At 41.1% G+C, this 16,013-nt stretch overlaps 1 protein-coding gene across 2 annotated transcripts in view; it reads left to right on the forward strand.

Moving 5' to 3' along the window:
• The window catches only part of Fli1 (Fli-1 proto-oncogene, ETS transcription factor), a 124,369-nt gene extending 116,944 nt beyond the window's left edge, over nucleotides 1-7,425 (forward strand). For both annotated transcript variants that reach the window (XM_070038315.1, XM_070038316.1), the window contains exons 6-9: nucleotides 1,655-1,720; nucleotides 3,884-3,943; nucleotides 4,819-4,866; nucleotides 5,407-7,425. In XM_070038315.1, the coding sequence (XP_069894416.1) occupies nucleotides 1,655-1,720; nucleotides 3,884-3,943; nucleotides 4,819-4,866; nucleotides 5,407-5,936 (704 nt within the window). In that variant the 3' untranslated portion in view covers nucleotides 5,937-7,425. The remainder of the gene's footprint in view (nucleotides 1-1,654; nucleotides 1,721-3,883; nucleotides 3,944-4,818; nucleotides 4,867-5,406) is intronic.
• Nucleotides 7,426-16,013: the final 8,588 nt, after the last annotated feature.

The raw sequence follows: 16,013 nt of genomic DNA on the forward strand, positions 1-16,013 counted from the left end.
GAATCTTTCACCAAAATGCTTCTCTCCAAATGACTAAGAAATTGGCTCCATTGGCTTAGTTGGTTTTAAGCAAGAAGGATCTGGATAGGGTTGGGAGGTAGAAGGGAGAAAGGTGCAAGGGGTGACATTGGTCAAGATATAGTGTACTTACCAACTGATATGCAGAGTTGAATCCCTTTGTAATCCACTTCAAGACAAATTAAAAATAAAAAAGAATCTGTTTTGGAGAGGCAATGTGAATGGAGGTGGAAGAAAGTTAAATAAAAATAAAGAGACAACGTGAAGCAGTTGAGTATCTTTGTCTCTTTCCCAGCCTGTCTCCCTATCCCCATTCCCCTAGCTTTCTGTTTTGCTTTTCATGCCAACTGTTAAAGACTGTAATTTAAAAACTGAACTGGCTTTTCCAGAGACAGGAGGAATTTGCATCTGCACGTGGATTTTTTTTTTTTCAACGAGAAAATCATTCCTCTCTTTTGGTTCTTCTTAGTCAGTAACAGTGAAAGTTCAGACAGTCTGAATCCATCTGTCCATCCATCTTCCCAGGTCTTATTCTAATTTGTTTGAGAGACTCCAAAAGGGTGGAAGGGAATGGTTTGTGTTTCACCATGTCAGGCTGTTGTTTGATGAGCCCCATTTGTTCAGATGGTTTTTATGGTTTCTTTGTTGTTCATGGAAAGACTTTGAAAGTCATAATCTGTATCCTTAAGCCTTTCTGCTATTCCTGCTCTATGTCTCTACAGGGCTTGCACCACGAGAGAGGAAATGAAGACATTTCCAGCCAGTTGTTAAGCAATTTCTGAGCATGGTTGTGGAGGCAGATGGATGGGCTTTTTCAAGAAAGGCTATGGATCAGTGAAGTTCAGATTCCATAGAGTATTCTCCAAGAAAATCTAGTCTCTAAGCCCTCCTAGATGCAAGCTTCTCTCTAGCCATATCTGGACCATTTCTTGATCCAGCTTCTTTTCCAGCCACACCTCTGGCTTTCTCCCATTCTCCGAGGTCATCAAGCTCAGCCTCCAATAGAAAAGTCGGAGAGTTCTAAGGCAGTCTGGAATGTGCTCACAACTCAGAGCAACATTTCAGTGCACTGTGACAGGAGGCTGGAGTTGGCCTCCAAGGAACATCAAGACCATGGGTTTTGACATTGATTTCCCATGAGACCTTACATCTGTATATCCCCCATCTCTCCAGAGCCGCTCCAGGACATTGCTAGGCAGCTAATGTTTTTGACAAGTTCTATAAAGTAATTTACGTACATCCTATTCCTTGATCTCAGTATAACCCATAAGGTAGATAATGTAATGCACGTCAGTCGTTACTTGCATATACTTGACCGTTGGGCTCAGATAAGTCTTCTAATTTATCTAAGATCTCACAACAAATCACAAGATAGGATTTAAACCCATCTTCCATCTTAAATACAAGTTCTTCCCAGTGCTTCAGACAAGACTGAAATCTTCTCAAAATCAGTGTTAATTTTTTTTTCTACCACCCCACCCCCAACCCCACAGGAGTTCACTTCAGGAATTTAGAGATACTTAAAAAATTCATTGCTGAATTAATGTTAATCTCTTCTGATCACTAAGATAATCTTCATGTAACCTTCCTACAAAGCAGTCAAAGCTAATTGCTCCTATTTGTTGTTTTTCATTAGATCCTTCTTATGACTCAGTCAGGAGAGGAGGATGGGGTAATAACATGAATTCTGGCCTCAACAAAAGTAAGTAAATGTCATACCATTCCTTGGGAGGACAACATTTTTTCTGAGGACAGGGTGAAAAACAGGGTCATGAGATAAAGAATAAAAAGTAAACATTTGTTTCTATGCTTTTCTGAGCACATATCAGAATTCATTTTCAGAGGCTAGAAAGGTAGAGTTTCCAGGTTCAATCTCCAGCACCATAGCTGTTTTCAATTTAAGACCTGCTTCTTTGAAAGATGGTGTGGGATTAGACCTTTGAAATTTGCTTTGCTATACTTGGTTTTAGGATTTTTAATTTTGAAGGTTTCTTGGGACACATTTCCATATGAATGAAAGGTGACTGGATTTGAATTTCTGTTAAGGTTGATGAAAGGTTATTGACCTCTGAGACTTTGTTCCTTCAATTGATGATGCTTAGTCAGGTCACACACCTGTCGTACTAGATGAGAAACTGAGATAGAAGATAGCCTGACAGAGAAAGTGTAGGGGACCACTACCATGATGGTAGTTAAAGTTTATCCAATATCTTCCATTATGGGAATAAGGAAAGATAATGGTTCATGAATTCCTGGAGCCAAATGTATCTATCTTGCTTTCTCTAGAAAGTAAAAGAGCAAGTAGAAAAGGCAGGTGAAGGAAATTCTTTTAAGAAAGAGACTCGAATTATAAACAGCGTCCAGTCAGTAATTAAGATCCATTTCTCTTCTGTGTGTTCATTTTAGACTCTGCACACAGCCCTTCACTGTATGGAATCACAATGATGAGTCAGGCATAGGTGGTTCTTTAGGGAGGGGAAGGAAATGGTTGTCCAGCCATGACTGTATTCACCTGGAAAATACCAAGGAAGTGTGTAGATCTGCTACCACTTAAGTTAGATCTAGATGGAGAAGCATCTTTTGACCTAGAGAGAGGGGAAGACAGGCACCCCAGTCAAGCTGTGGGCTAGCATGGCAGATCATCAGGGAGGACCCCTGGTTCCTGGAGTTTAGAACATATGTGGAAAAGAAGCCTAGAGAAGTAAAAGTGGGATTGGTAGCGAATGATGCTAAGAAGCTAGATTTTGATTCTTTAGGCAACGGGGCAGATTCAGGTGTCTGGACAGGGACATGAATGAGAGGTCAGTGGAAAGATAAAGGCATCTGGGAATGCCAGTCAGATAAAGCCACAGACCCTGCAAGAAGTAACAACACAGCTTCAAATGAAGAAGCTATGGTGAGCACAGAGAGGGTGAGAGAGAGAGAGAGAGAGAGAGAGAGAGAGAGAGAGAGAGAGAAAGCCAAGGGTGGAGGGAGGGAGGGAGAGGAGAAAGATATTCTGGGGGAAGAACCCACAAAACATGGAATCATAGGAAGCAGGTGATCTTTGCACAAATGCTGCCATCTCATTAAAGATTTCCCAAATAAACTTCAAAGCCCCAGTACTAGAGTCATACTAGATTATTACCTTTTTCTAAAAAAAAAAAATCATTTAGGGGCTGGGAAGGTGGCTCAGTGGTAGAGCACTTGCCTTGCATGCATGAGGCCCTGGGTTCGATTCCTCAGCACCACATAAGCAAAAAGAAAAAAGCTGAAAGTGGCGCTGTGGCTCAAGTGGTAGAGCGCTAGCCTTGAGCTGAAGAGCTGAGGGACAGCGCCCAGGCCCAGAGTTCAGGCCCCACAACCGGACCATAAATAAATAAATAAATAAATAAATAAATAAATAAATAAATAAATAAATAAATAAATAAATAAAATAAGAAAATAAATAAAGCTAAGCACAGTGGCTCAAGCCTGTAATCTGAGCTATTTCAGAGGCAGAGATCAGAGGGTAGGAGTTCCAGACCAGCCCAAGCCAAAAGAAGTTTGTGAGACTCTATCTCCACTAATGGCTGGACACAGAGGCACACACCCATCATGCCTAGCCACACAGGGAAGCACCAAGTAGAAGGATCAAAGGCTGGTCAGAGCATAAAGTGAAGCCCTACCTTGAAAATGACTAATGTAAAGAAAGGGCTGGAGATGTGGCTAGAGGGGTAGAGCACTCCCAAGCTATTCTGAAGCCCTGAGGTCAATCCCCAGTAGTACCGAAATAAAATGAATAGCATGAATGCCAGTCCAGTACATGATGCCTCCTTCTGGAGGGCACTTGATGTTCCTCTGCCCTGGTGAACAGCCATTTACTCACTTCCTTCTCTTGGCACAGGTCCTCCCCTTGGAGGAGCACAGACGATGAGCAAGAACACTGAACAGCGGCCCCAGCCAGGTATATGATCCAGATGGATGATGTCTCCTTTGCTGTGGATTCCACGTAATCATTTGGTGGAAGATTTAGACATCTAGTTGGTCCTCCATAACTGTGGGTTCTGACCCAAGGATTCAACTCACCACAGAACAAAAATATTCAGAAAAATGTTATATGTGTGTTGTACATTGCCAGGTCTTTTCTTATCATTCCATAAATAATATGGTGTTAATTTATTTTCCCATCACTTCCATCTCTTAGGTTTTAGAAGTAATCTAGAGAGGATCCAAAGTCTACAGGGAGATGTGTGTAGGATCTGTGGACCCATGGTTCAAGGGCAGCTGAGGAATTAAAAAGTTCATGAGATTCTGTCTCAGTCAATGGTTTGGGTGCAGTGGTATATACCTGTCAGCCCAGAGACAAAGGACAGCACAAATAGGAGGATCAATGATCCACATCAGCCTAGAGAATAAAGCAAGAAACTATGAACACCAAAAGTAGCTGGTAGAGTGGCTCAAGTGGTAGAGCACCTACTTAGAAAGTACAAACCCCTAAGTTCAAACCCCAGTACTACCAACAACAAGGGAAGGAAGAAAGGTAGGAAGGAAGGAAAGAAGGAAGGAAGGAAGGAAGGAAGGAAGGAAGGAAGGAAGGAAGGAAGGAAGGAAGGAAGGAAGGAAGGAAACCAAACAAGAACAAAATGATACTGTTACTTTTCTATAAATTTTGCCCGACCATACGCAATATCTTTGAGATCTACACATAAGAGCAGTAATGTTTACTGAAATTAGACTTTCCTATGATATTGAAATAGAAGTGTAAAGTCTTAAGATGTTGTTGATACTGCTATGTTTTTTAAATAATAGTAAAACAAATTTCCTTTTTGATTTCTTTAGATCCATATCAGATCCTGGGTCCCACGAGCAGCCGTCTGGCCAATCCCGGTGAGTTTGCCTTAGCCTGCAAGCTCTTCTTTCCAGAATGCTCTCTAGCTTTGTGAGGTTACAAAGACCTCCATCTCATATCTAGACATCTGACTGGGGAGTAAATGAGTTCTTCATTTTGCCAGATAAGTCAATACCTATCTTATAGAGTGCAAACTAGAGGTTGGGACTTGTTATTAGTTTGCTGTGTCTGCAGCTGAGGATGCTTCTGGAAATCAACTAAATTAGAGGGGAGGATTTTGAATATTCAGTCTATGATGACCATTTGAGGTTGTTAGACATGCTAAACAACCTGATTCCATCAGCATACATTGACTACATGTCAATGTACTGAAATGTCATGTACTGAAATGTCAACCTGTACCTTACGAACACGTGTCATTATGATGGTTCTGTTTTTGTAAAGTGAACGGCAAGAAGAAGTCATCTGAAGGTAAATGACACAAAGTGGGTCCTTAGGAAGGCCAGGAAAGCACATATGCAGGGAACAGGCTTTGACTTCTCCAGGCTGAGTTGCTGCTTTCTCCTCTTTGCCTGCAGGAAGTGGGCAGATCCAGTTGTGGCAATTTCTCCTCGAGCTACTCTCCGACAGTGCCAATGCCAGCTGCATCACCTGGGAGGGGACCAATGGGGAGTTCAAAATGACGGACCCAGACGAAGTGGCCAGGCGCTGGGGGGAGCGGAAGAGCAAGCCCAACATGAATTATGACAAGCTGAGCAGAGCCCTCCGGTATTACTATGATAAAAACATTATGACCAAAGTCCATGGTAAAAGGTATGCCTACAAGTTTGACTTCCATGGCATTGCCCAGGCTCTGCAACCACACCCGACCGAGTCATCCATGTACAAGTACCCTTCCGATATCTCCTACATGCCTTCCTACCACACCCACCAGCAGAAAGTGAACTTCGTCCCTCCCCATCCATCCTCCATGCCTGTCACTTCTTCCAGCTTCTTTGGAGCAGCATCACCATATTGGACCTCCCCAACTGGTGGGATCTACCCTAATCCCAATGTCCCCCGTCATCCTAACACCCATGTGTCTTCACACTTAGGCAGCTACTACTAGAAGCTTAACCATGGTGGCCTTCCACTCTTCCCGGATACTTTGGACCCTAAAGGACCTATGTGACCTCTGGTGAAAACAAAACTGGATGTTCTTTCTTGTTGGATAAAACGTTTGTTCTTTAAAAAAAAATTTTTAATGTCATTAACTCTTGCTTCCTCTACCGAAAGAAAGAGATGGATCCTTCCATGGGCCAGTAGACCAGTTTGGATTCTTAACCTCCTATCATTTTTTTTTTAATGAATGGAATATTTTAGATGACTGGAATGATTCTATCATGGTTCTAAAACAAAACAAAAAAAGAAGCTGTAAATTTTCTTTCTACTTTTTAATGACCAAAGCAGTTTCTTATCAACACACGGGTCTCATCATTGTAGGATTCAATACAATAATGAATCATGGACTTAACCAGTCATGTTCTGGTTCAAAACTAAGTGGAAATAGAGGCAGGAAGCTCAGAATCTTACTTTTAAGAGGACCAAGTTCAGTGGATGGCAACTGGAACACTGGTTGTAAGGCCAGTGAAGTTTTCACCCAACTGGAATTTAAAAGACATGACGTGTGTGTGTGTGAGTGTGAGTGTGAGTGTGTGTGTGTGTGTGTGTGTGTGTGTGTGTGTGTATATTTATGAACCCATGGGCATCGGAAAATCCCTGTTAGTGGTCCATATGTACTCAGCTTATTGTTCTCTCTACAAATAGTCAAGCTTTGAACTAAGAAATTCTAATGCAAACACAGACATTCCTGAAAGACAAATGATTTAGATAACTATTTTTTTTAATGACAATGGGTCCCAGAACTTTGAAAAGTCACGGGGATTTCTAAACTCAAACAGATTCGCAAGCGCTGTGCGTTTGTTAGACCATCAGACCAGGGTCAACCAATCAGAAGGCATCTTACTGTATAAATTATGCAGAGTTATTTTCCTATATCTCACAGTATTAAGAAAATAAATAATTAAAAATTAAAAAGAATAAATAAACGAGTTGACCTCGGTCACAAATACAATGTTACTATCAAATCAATCCTTGTTATTTTTTTAAGTGTAATTTGTACATCTTTTTTTTTTTTTGTCAATCTGTACATTTGGGTTCTTTGTACGTTTTTATAGCTGGTTTTAAAAAAATGCATAATGTGACTATTGCTGAAAAGAAAACAGAGTGTCTAAGTCATTGACTTACTAGGAAAAAGAAGCACTGGTGATATTTAACAGCCATGCAGGGGCAAGAGCAGTCCATTTAAATCTTTAATGCTTTGGAAATGTGTGTAAATAACCGCATTGCAATAATCACAACTCTGGAAAGGACAACCAAACTTTCCCTTGTGGAGGCAAGGGATTTTCCTGCTCTATATATGCAATATATTTTTAGACTTTAAAAATATATATAATTTTGCAGGTAATCGCTGACTTTTAACTATATTAAGTGTTAAGCTGACAACTGTCAATGAAGACTATGTTGTAAAATAATTTGACTAAATAAATTGTGCCTTCTCTCAGAATGGAAGATGTTGTTTTCTTATATAGCCGCTGCTAAGGCAAAGAATTTTGTCCAAGGAAGGTTTTTCTGTTTTCTTCTTGGGCTCTGAGTTTTTCGTAGGCCAAGCACAGTGGTTCGTGATTATAATCCAAACTATTCAGGAAGAAGAGATGGGAGGATCACAGTTCCAATCTATCCTGGGTAGACCCCCCATCTCAATGCCAGGCATGGGGACATGCTCGTGATTTCAGGCATGGGGACATGCTTGTGATTTCAGCTACTGAGGTAGGTTGTGGATTGAGGGATATGAGTCTGAGGCCAGCCCAGGTTTGACCCTCCTTAAAAAATAATGAAAGCAAGCCACACACCTAAAATCTTAGTACACAGGAGGCTGAGATCTAAAAATCATGGTTAAATTCCAGTCTGGGCAGAAAAGTCTACCTGAGACTCTTATCTCCAGTTAACCACTTATAAACTGCAAGTGGAGCTGTGGCTCAAGTGGTAGAGCGCTAGCTTCAAGCACAAAGAAGCCCAAGGACAGCACCCAGGCCCTGAGTTCAAGCCCCACAACCAGAAACAAAAAGTAATGAAAGCAAAAAAGGGGTTAAGGATGCAGTCAAAAATCATAAGTTGTAACATGAGGCCCTCAGTTCAAACTCCCGAACCAATCCAAAAACAATTTTTCAAATGTATATGATGTAATACATTGGAAGGTACAAAAGCAATGTGGTTTTGTTTGTTGTCAGTGGAGTGTGCAGACTTTTTCAATTCTATGTAAGTCTTTTTTCAGTCTAAGAGAGTTTTTATCAGATGATAGCCAAGGTCACATGTCCAAGGAGCAAAGCAAACAGGTAAATCCAGGACCTTTTTTTTTTTTTTTTTTTTTTTTTTTTTTTTTAGATTTCACCATGTTAGATACACAAAGTGCTTAAAAAAACAACTGGTCAACATGATGACCAAGTGGAGAATAAGATTCTAGCTTTCTTTTGGTCTCACACCAGGATTCTAATGTCTGCCCAGAGTTGTAAGATTTTTTTTTATTCCAAAGGAAGAAACTTGTTTCAAATTGCTTCATTACGCCTGGTGCTGGTGGCTCACACCTGTAATCCTAGCTACTCAGGAGGCTGAGATCTGAGGATTGTAGTATGAAGCCAGCCTTGGCAGGAAAGTCCGTGAGACTAATGTCCAATTAACCACCAGAAAACCAGAAGTGGAGATGTGGTTCAAAGTGATAGAGTGCTAGCCTTGAGGAAAAAAAAATAGCTTAGGGACAACACCCAGGCCCTGAATTCAAGAGCTACAACTGACCAAAAAATTTAATTAACTATTGGCTTGCTTTATTTTCCTCCATTTTTTAAAGAAAAAGAATGGGACCTAGAAAGCCCTTTGTGTTTCAAGGCCACTGGCAGCATTAGGAACCCTAGGACCTTCCCTGGTTAGCAGAGCTCCTTCTAGTGAAATGAAATGTGTTCCAAACCCTTGCATCCTGCCATTTAAAAAATATGCTAAGCACATATTCTAATTTATATTAATTTATATTTATCACATATACAATTGCTACATTATTATTGAGGGAAGTATTCTACATTAGCATATTCAACCAACTGAGGATTGAAATTATTCCCCACTTTGTCATCCATCCCTATACAAGACAGCAGAGCAACTACTTTCAAAATGTTTACACTGTATTTGGGGTTGTAAAACATCTAGGGAAGATTAAAATATATAGAAGAATGCATGTGGGTTCTATGTAAATATACTGCCATTTTGTAGGTTCAAAACCAGCCAGGGGAAAAAAGTTCAAGAGATTCTTACTTCCAATTAACAAAGAAAATGCTAGAGTTGAGGTGTGATTCAAGTGGTAGAGCACCAACTGTGAGCAAAAAAGCCAAGAGAGATTTCAAGGCTCTGAGTTCAAGCCCTCCTCCCCCATCCAAAATATGGTTGAATATCATATGAAGAATGTTATATTTTCAATACCTGTTGCTTTGAAGCCTTTCTAATATCCGCAATCATTAGGAATAACACTTAAAGTGATCATTGTTTTACTTAATAATTTCTTCATACAATGGAGCAATAAGTAGTTTGTTTAGTCCATGGGTAACCCATGAAATGTGGGTTCTTAGATAAGGTAATCCCAGGTTAGACCAAATGAGACCAGGAGAGTCTAGAATCCTGAGGAGAAAACGAGTGTCTTTCTACCCCAAGACAAGGCATTTAGCAGTGGGGAAACAAAACATCACAATGAGGCACTAGTGGCTCATGCCTCTAATCCTAGCTACTCAAAAATTATGGTTCAAAACTAATATACGCAGTTCATGAGACAGTTACATCCAATGAACCAGTGAAAAGCCAGAAACGAAGGCTAAGGGACAGTGTCCAGCCCCTGAGTTCAAACCCCAGTATTGGACCAAAAGGAAAAAGAGTACCATTAGCCCTTTGTATCAACAAATTTGACATCTGCAGATTCAACCATTAATGAAGCAAAACTAGTTTAAAAATCACATGCCTTAGTCATATGCAGACAATGTCTTTTATTTGTTCTTATCCCCTAAATAACATGGTACAGCAAACATTTAAGCAGTGCTTATACTGTGTTAGTGAGTAATCTGGAAATGATTCAAGTGCTATGGCAGGGAGTGTGTAAGTTCTTTGCAAATCCTATCCCTTTCAAATCAGGGACTTGAGCCCTCTTGATATCCTTGACTTGTCTTGAAAGCCTTACACTCAGATTCCAGATGACTGCATGAGAAATCTGTGCACTTGCTTTCACATACTACATCCTTTGTTAAAAGAGTACAGTGCAAATATACTGCATGGAGAAATAATGAACACTATCCTTTGGGAGAACATGCATGGAGGAGGCAGCCCTTGCGTGTGTTTCTCCACTGTCTAGCCAGCTTTTGTACCTCTCTAAACTCTGCCTCTTCTCCCTCACCAGTCCAGCTGCACGCTCAGGAGTGAGATGGAGGAGTGAGTGGAGGCCAGGAGAGGGGAGATAAAACTGATTCTGATGCATACACAGAGTCTTTCCTCTTATCCAGGAAGGAACTTGTCATTAAAAAAAAAAGCACTCTGGATATTTCATCATGTAAAAAGCTACTGAAATAGATACTATATTCCTACAGCCAGGGAGTCCCCACTAAAGGATTATGAAAGGTCAGTTGATTTCAAGACTACAAATCCCAGGCTCCCTCAGGGGATAGACACTTCTAAAAGGAAGTGGGTTAGCCAGACAACCCTCTAGCGTTTCAGCCAATTGAGAAAGGATAGGGGAGGGAAGCGTTTAATAGGAATGTCAGCTCCTAGGCCTGGGGTCTGTCTCCCTCTCTCACTTCTACTTGGCCTCCTGTCTAATTGTTTCAGTCTGTCTGAGCTGGTAAATTCCTAAGCACATAGTCAATTTACACTTAGCTTAAAAGCTCTAGGGGGAAACAGAAAAAGTTTCCAGTGAAACCATTCATTTACCTACAATTGCTAGATTAGCCTTCTGGATGTTAACTGAGTTAACTCATGTGTTTTCTCAGTAGGAGGAGAGTGATTTTTTTTTTTTTTGGTGAGGGCAGTGGATAAATGAGTATGAGTATAATGCCAGAGACTCTGGATTCAAATTCTGACCTTTGCACCTACTAGACAAGTCGTCTGCATCTATTAAGTGGGAAACTGAGAATTCTTTTGAGGTATTAGATGACAACATGGAAAAACCAATGCTGCGCAGGAAGCATATAAATATATATCCAATCACTGGTATCTGCCAGTATTCGCCAGGCGTTCCCCCAAGAACAAGTCATTGGTAACTGTTGAGCACTCTGTTTGAGGAGTTCAGTATAGTATAGAACTTGTTCTGTGGTCTGAGAGACATTTTCAAAATGAGTGAAAAGTGGGAGTAAATTGGATTTTCCAGTGAACATTTTGCATTTTCCCCATCCAAGGCACTCACTGTGAGTCACTTGGGTGTTTGCCCTTTGCTGGCTCCATCTGCATACAGAAGGCTGCAAATAAAATGAGATTTGTCCTAAAGGAATGTTAAAAATGTACCTTGTCAGAAATATTAGAGGGAATGGTCAATTATGCCAAGAAATAGAGATTGGGAGGTAGATTTTATGTCTAGTCAGCTTGGGCTCAAGGTGTTTTTTTTTTTTTTAAACACACCTAAAACCGCCTTGTAGCTTCATAAGAAAGAAGATTGTATCTGTCTTATTTGCTATCATGGTGACAGCAGCCCACAGTAGTGTGATCTTTAAATATATAGTGAGTGAATCTATAGGGAACAGGTGCTGAGTTAAAATGACCTGATTGTGAGTCTCAGCATCTCCACTAACTGAATTATGACTTCCAGTGGCTGGTCTTGGTTTCCTCATCTGTAACAGGAGCGTCATGGTAATACCTGGCAAGTTTTTCTAATGAGAAAATAAGACCATGTAAGAGAGGATAGTCTATATGTTGGCTAGAATTACAGAAATGCAAGATGTTGGCTGGGTGCCAGTGGCTGAGGATTACAGTTTGAAACCAGCTCAGGCATCAAAATAAAATTTTTAATGCTAAATATAACAGAAGTGTCCTGGTTTTTGTGGTGTGTGTGTGTGTGTGTGTGTGTGTGTGTGTGTGTGTGTGTGTGTGTGTGTGTGTGTGTATGTGTGTGTGTGTGTGTGTTGACAGTCCTAGGGCTTAAACTCAGGGCCAGACTGCTGACCTCTCAAGCCACTTCTGGCTTTGTAGTAGTTAATTGAAGATAAGAGTCCCACAGACTTTTCTGCCCAGGCTGGCTTTGAATCATGATCCTCATATCTCAGCCTCCTGAGTAGCTAGGATCATAGGTGTGAGCCACTGGCTCCTAGCCTCTCCTGTCCTGGGTTTTTATCATTCAGAAGTCTAAACAGGGCTCAGGTTCTTCTTGATGTAAGTTAAGAGTTAAGCCATATTGCACTATTCTATTGCATATTATGAATATACATTTCTGCACTACACAAAGTGAGCAATTTCATTATAATAGTTCCACACATGTACATATTGGATTTTGATCATATTCACGCTCTCTATTACTCTTTCTTGTCCCTTACTCCCTTCTCCAACATTTTACAATTTTTAAATAAGGTCTTGTATTTTCCTTTATGCTTATGAGATAGTCACAAACTATCTAGATTGGACAAAGCAAAAGTACATGTTTTATTGAACCATTTGAGAGTGAGTGGCCAGTCTGATATTCCATCCACCTCAAATATGACAGGGTAGATTCGGCTCAAACAACAAAGACCTCCTGTGTTATCTACAGCAATTGAGTAAATCAGAAGCTTGATGAGGACAGACTATTTCCCAGTAATCCTCAAGAACCATATGGCCTTTGCTAAGTGGTCTTGTCTTTCTTGACTTCCAGGACTGAAAAATTCTGGGACACGATAGGCCGGTAAGTTTGTAGAATGTTCATCAATTTGGATTTGCCATGATTATCTATCGGTGAGGCTTTCCTAAGAGGATCAGCACGGAAGTGACCATACCTGTTCTTGCAGGCAGCACATATCTGAATTTACCTCATTATTGATGACTCACTCTGAGGGTTTGCTTAAGGTGGTATCTTCTCTGAAAAGATATGTTTCTCTTTGCAGTTAGAAAGTATTCTGCACAGAGTGTCCATGAAACTATGGGGCTATCTCAGTCATCATTAAGTTCTAGTGCATTTGATCATTTCAGTAATTCACTCTATGCCTGGCACTGATGGTTCATGCCTGTAATTCTAACTACCCAAGAGGCTGAGGTCTGAGGCTCAGGGTTCAAAGCCAGCCCAGGCAGGAAAGTCTATGAGATTCTTATCTCCAAATAACCATCAAAAACCAGAAGTGTGGTTCAAGTGGTAAAGTGCCAGACTTGTGCAAAGAAATGCTAAGAGACAGCACACAGGCCCTGAATTCAAACCCCAGTACTGGCACACAAATAATATAAAGATAGAACTATTTTTTCCCTAAAGCCTCATTTTTTTCCAATTTGGTTGAGGAATGTTATGTGCTCTTAATTTTATTTTGAGGACTATTTTCTCACCACTAACCACTGACCCTTTTTTGACCACTGTCATGTTTCCATCATGTCTATATACTTCCTTTCTTCCTCCAATGACAGCATCTCTAGAAGCAGTCATTTATCCCTGGATTCCTTGTTTGTTTTGGTGGAAAATGGTGCTTAGAAGCTGATCTCTGTGTGTTAGGTGTGCTCATGGCAATGGACCTGATCCTGATTCTGTCCCCAGGCCTGCTCCATGATCAGAGGTAGGCCGTATGTGCCTATGCAGATAGGTGCATTCTAAATGTTTCATGTGTCTATATACATGCATGAATATAGATATGTGTGTGGACATCAACATGCATATATGTGCATATACTTTACATCTACCTCTATACTGAAATCCCTGTGTTCACTCAAATGCATTCTTTGGTTGGATTGGAATTCAGAACTCATCCTAGTTTCCTCTCTTTCCATATTTGTAATTCACTCATTTGACAATGAGAAACATGGCTTTCATTAAGTATACAGTATGCACTTCCTTATTATTTCTCCTGCACATAATCAGTCTCTTCTCTCTCACTTTTCCCAGTTCCCATATGCAACACATTCTTCTCTTTCCTGGCCCAAATGGCTATTCTGATTATCTCCACTGCTGGGGGACCTTCCTTGCTCCACACATCTCTCAATAGATGTTACTGGCAACCTATTCAAGCTTAACACTGCAAGCCACGCCCCCTTGACTTGGCTGGACAAAGTCCTCAGCCTATGAGAGTCCAAATTCCTGTGACAGTTGGCACCACTTTCTGCTCTTTTCACCCAGTGCGTGTATTGACACCTCATTCTGGGACACTGTGCCAACTCAGATATCATTGTATTCTGTCACTGCCCTGCCTCACTTCTGGCTACAAGAATAAATACTTTAGAAGAGGAGAAGAAAGGGGAGGAATGGGAAGGAAAAAAGAGATCAAGAACTACAGCACTCAAAATTTGCCAGCTTTTATATTCAAACACACACGCACACATTATCTGAAATTGGGGGTCTGGGGAGCAGAAGAAGACATAAAAGTGATGGGGGAGGAACGGTCTACCAGAGAAGCTAATGAGCTTGCAATTAGCTGGGAACGAGGGCAGGTGGAGAAAATAAAATTTTAAATCCTGTATGAGATGGTTTAGGAGAGTGATTGGAAGAGGGAAGGGGAACAGGGACTGGCTAGTAATTATGGATAAGCAGTGTTTGGGTCATGACATTAGTGTTTCAGATAGAGGCTGATGTAAAGAGTACATGACTCTCAAGTTACCCTTGCTGGCTGGACAGTGCCATAGCAGAGCACTATGCAAGAGCTATGATCCATTTGTGTGTGAAGGCCTAGGGAACAAAGTGCAGAAACTGTCCAGCTGGATTCCTGGCTCACAGAAGGATCCAATGTGTACCTGTTGTTTGTCAAGCTACACCTGTTGGACAGAAAGTATCTAGGGCCCAGCAATGCTGAGAGGAAGGGTGAGGTATCTGCTCTTGGTGATTGCTAACTCCAGAGAGAGACAGAAAATCAGAACCAGGGAAGATGCAGGTAAAGCATCAAGCCAGGCCACTATTAAAATCTGCTAGCAACTTCTTCTGATTCCATGTTTGGGATGAATGGCTTTCCCCAGTTGAATGCAGTATTTCTTTCTCTGCTGATCATTATGTTAGCCAGAGCCCTTGGCTTCCAGAAGTGTTTGATCAAGTATCACGTAGACCCTAGCAATGCTTCCCAGACCCCTCAGCTTTTCTTGACAGTTTCACCTTTCTTTGCTCTTTCTCTGTCATTTTTCCTGCAGGATAAACTTATCTAGCAATTTTCTGCATAATGTAAAGATTTGTCACTTAGGAAAAAAATCATCATAAGAAATTTGACCATGAAGAACTGATTTGCATCAGATGTCCCCCGGGAATTGTGTGTGTGTGTGTGTGTGTGTGTGTGTGTGTGTGTGTGTGTGTGTGTGTGTGTGTGTGCATGCGCGTGCGCATGCGTGCATACGTGCACACATGCCAGTCCTCAGGGACTAAGCACGGTTCCTGAGCATTTTGTTTGTTTGTTCAAGGCTAGCATTCTACCTCTTGAGCCAAAGCTCCACTTCTGGCTTTTCTGGTCATTAATTGGAAATAAGTGTCTTGTGGACTTTCCCGCCCAGACTGGCTTTGAACCATAATCCTCAGATCTCAGCCTCGTGAGTAGCTAGGATTACAGGTGTGACCACCAGTGCCCAGGCTTCTGGGAATTTTAAATGGTTGGGGGTGCAAACTGTCCATAGATTTGGAACTGACTTCTTAATAGCTAAGTTCATTGGCTTATACCTTAAACATGTCTTCCAAAGGTTATTGCTGAGTTTTCTGAGCCTATTTCTCTCATACAGATTCAGTGATTCTCACTCTGTCCAGGTTCTAAGACTCCAATCTTCAATGGATCTAATTTTTTAAGTGGCTTCAGATGGGACAATTGAATCTTTTCATTTTCCATTTGAGCCCAATGCCAGCCTTTAAAGTGAGGTGGGGTTTATTTAGTAAAGGGGGCACAGAGGAAAGCAGGGGTCTCAAGCCTCATGGTGAGTTTTGCATTACCAAAGACAC

The sequence above is a fragment of the Dipodomys merriami genome, unplaced genomic scaffold (genome assembly GCF_024711535.1).
Source record: "Dipodomys merriami isolate MVZ:Mamm:240054 unplaced genomic scaffold, mDipMer1.0.p SCAF_29, whole genome shotgun sequence".
Classification (NCBI taxonomy): Eukaryota; Metazoa; Chordata; class Mammalia; order Rodentia; family Heteromyidae; genus Dipodomys; species Dipodomys merriami.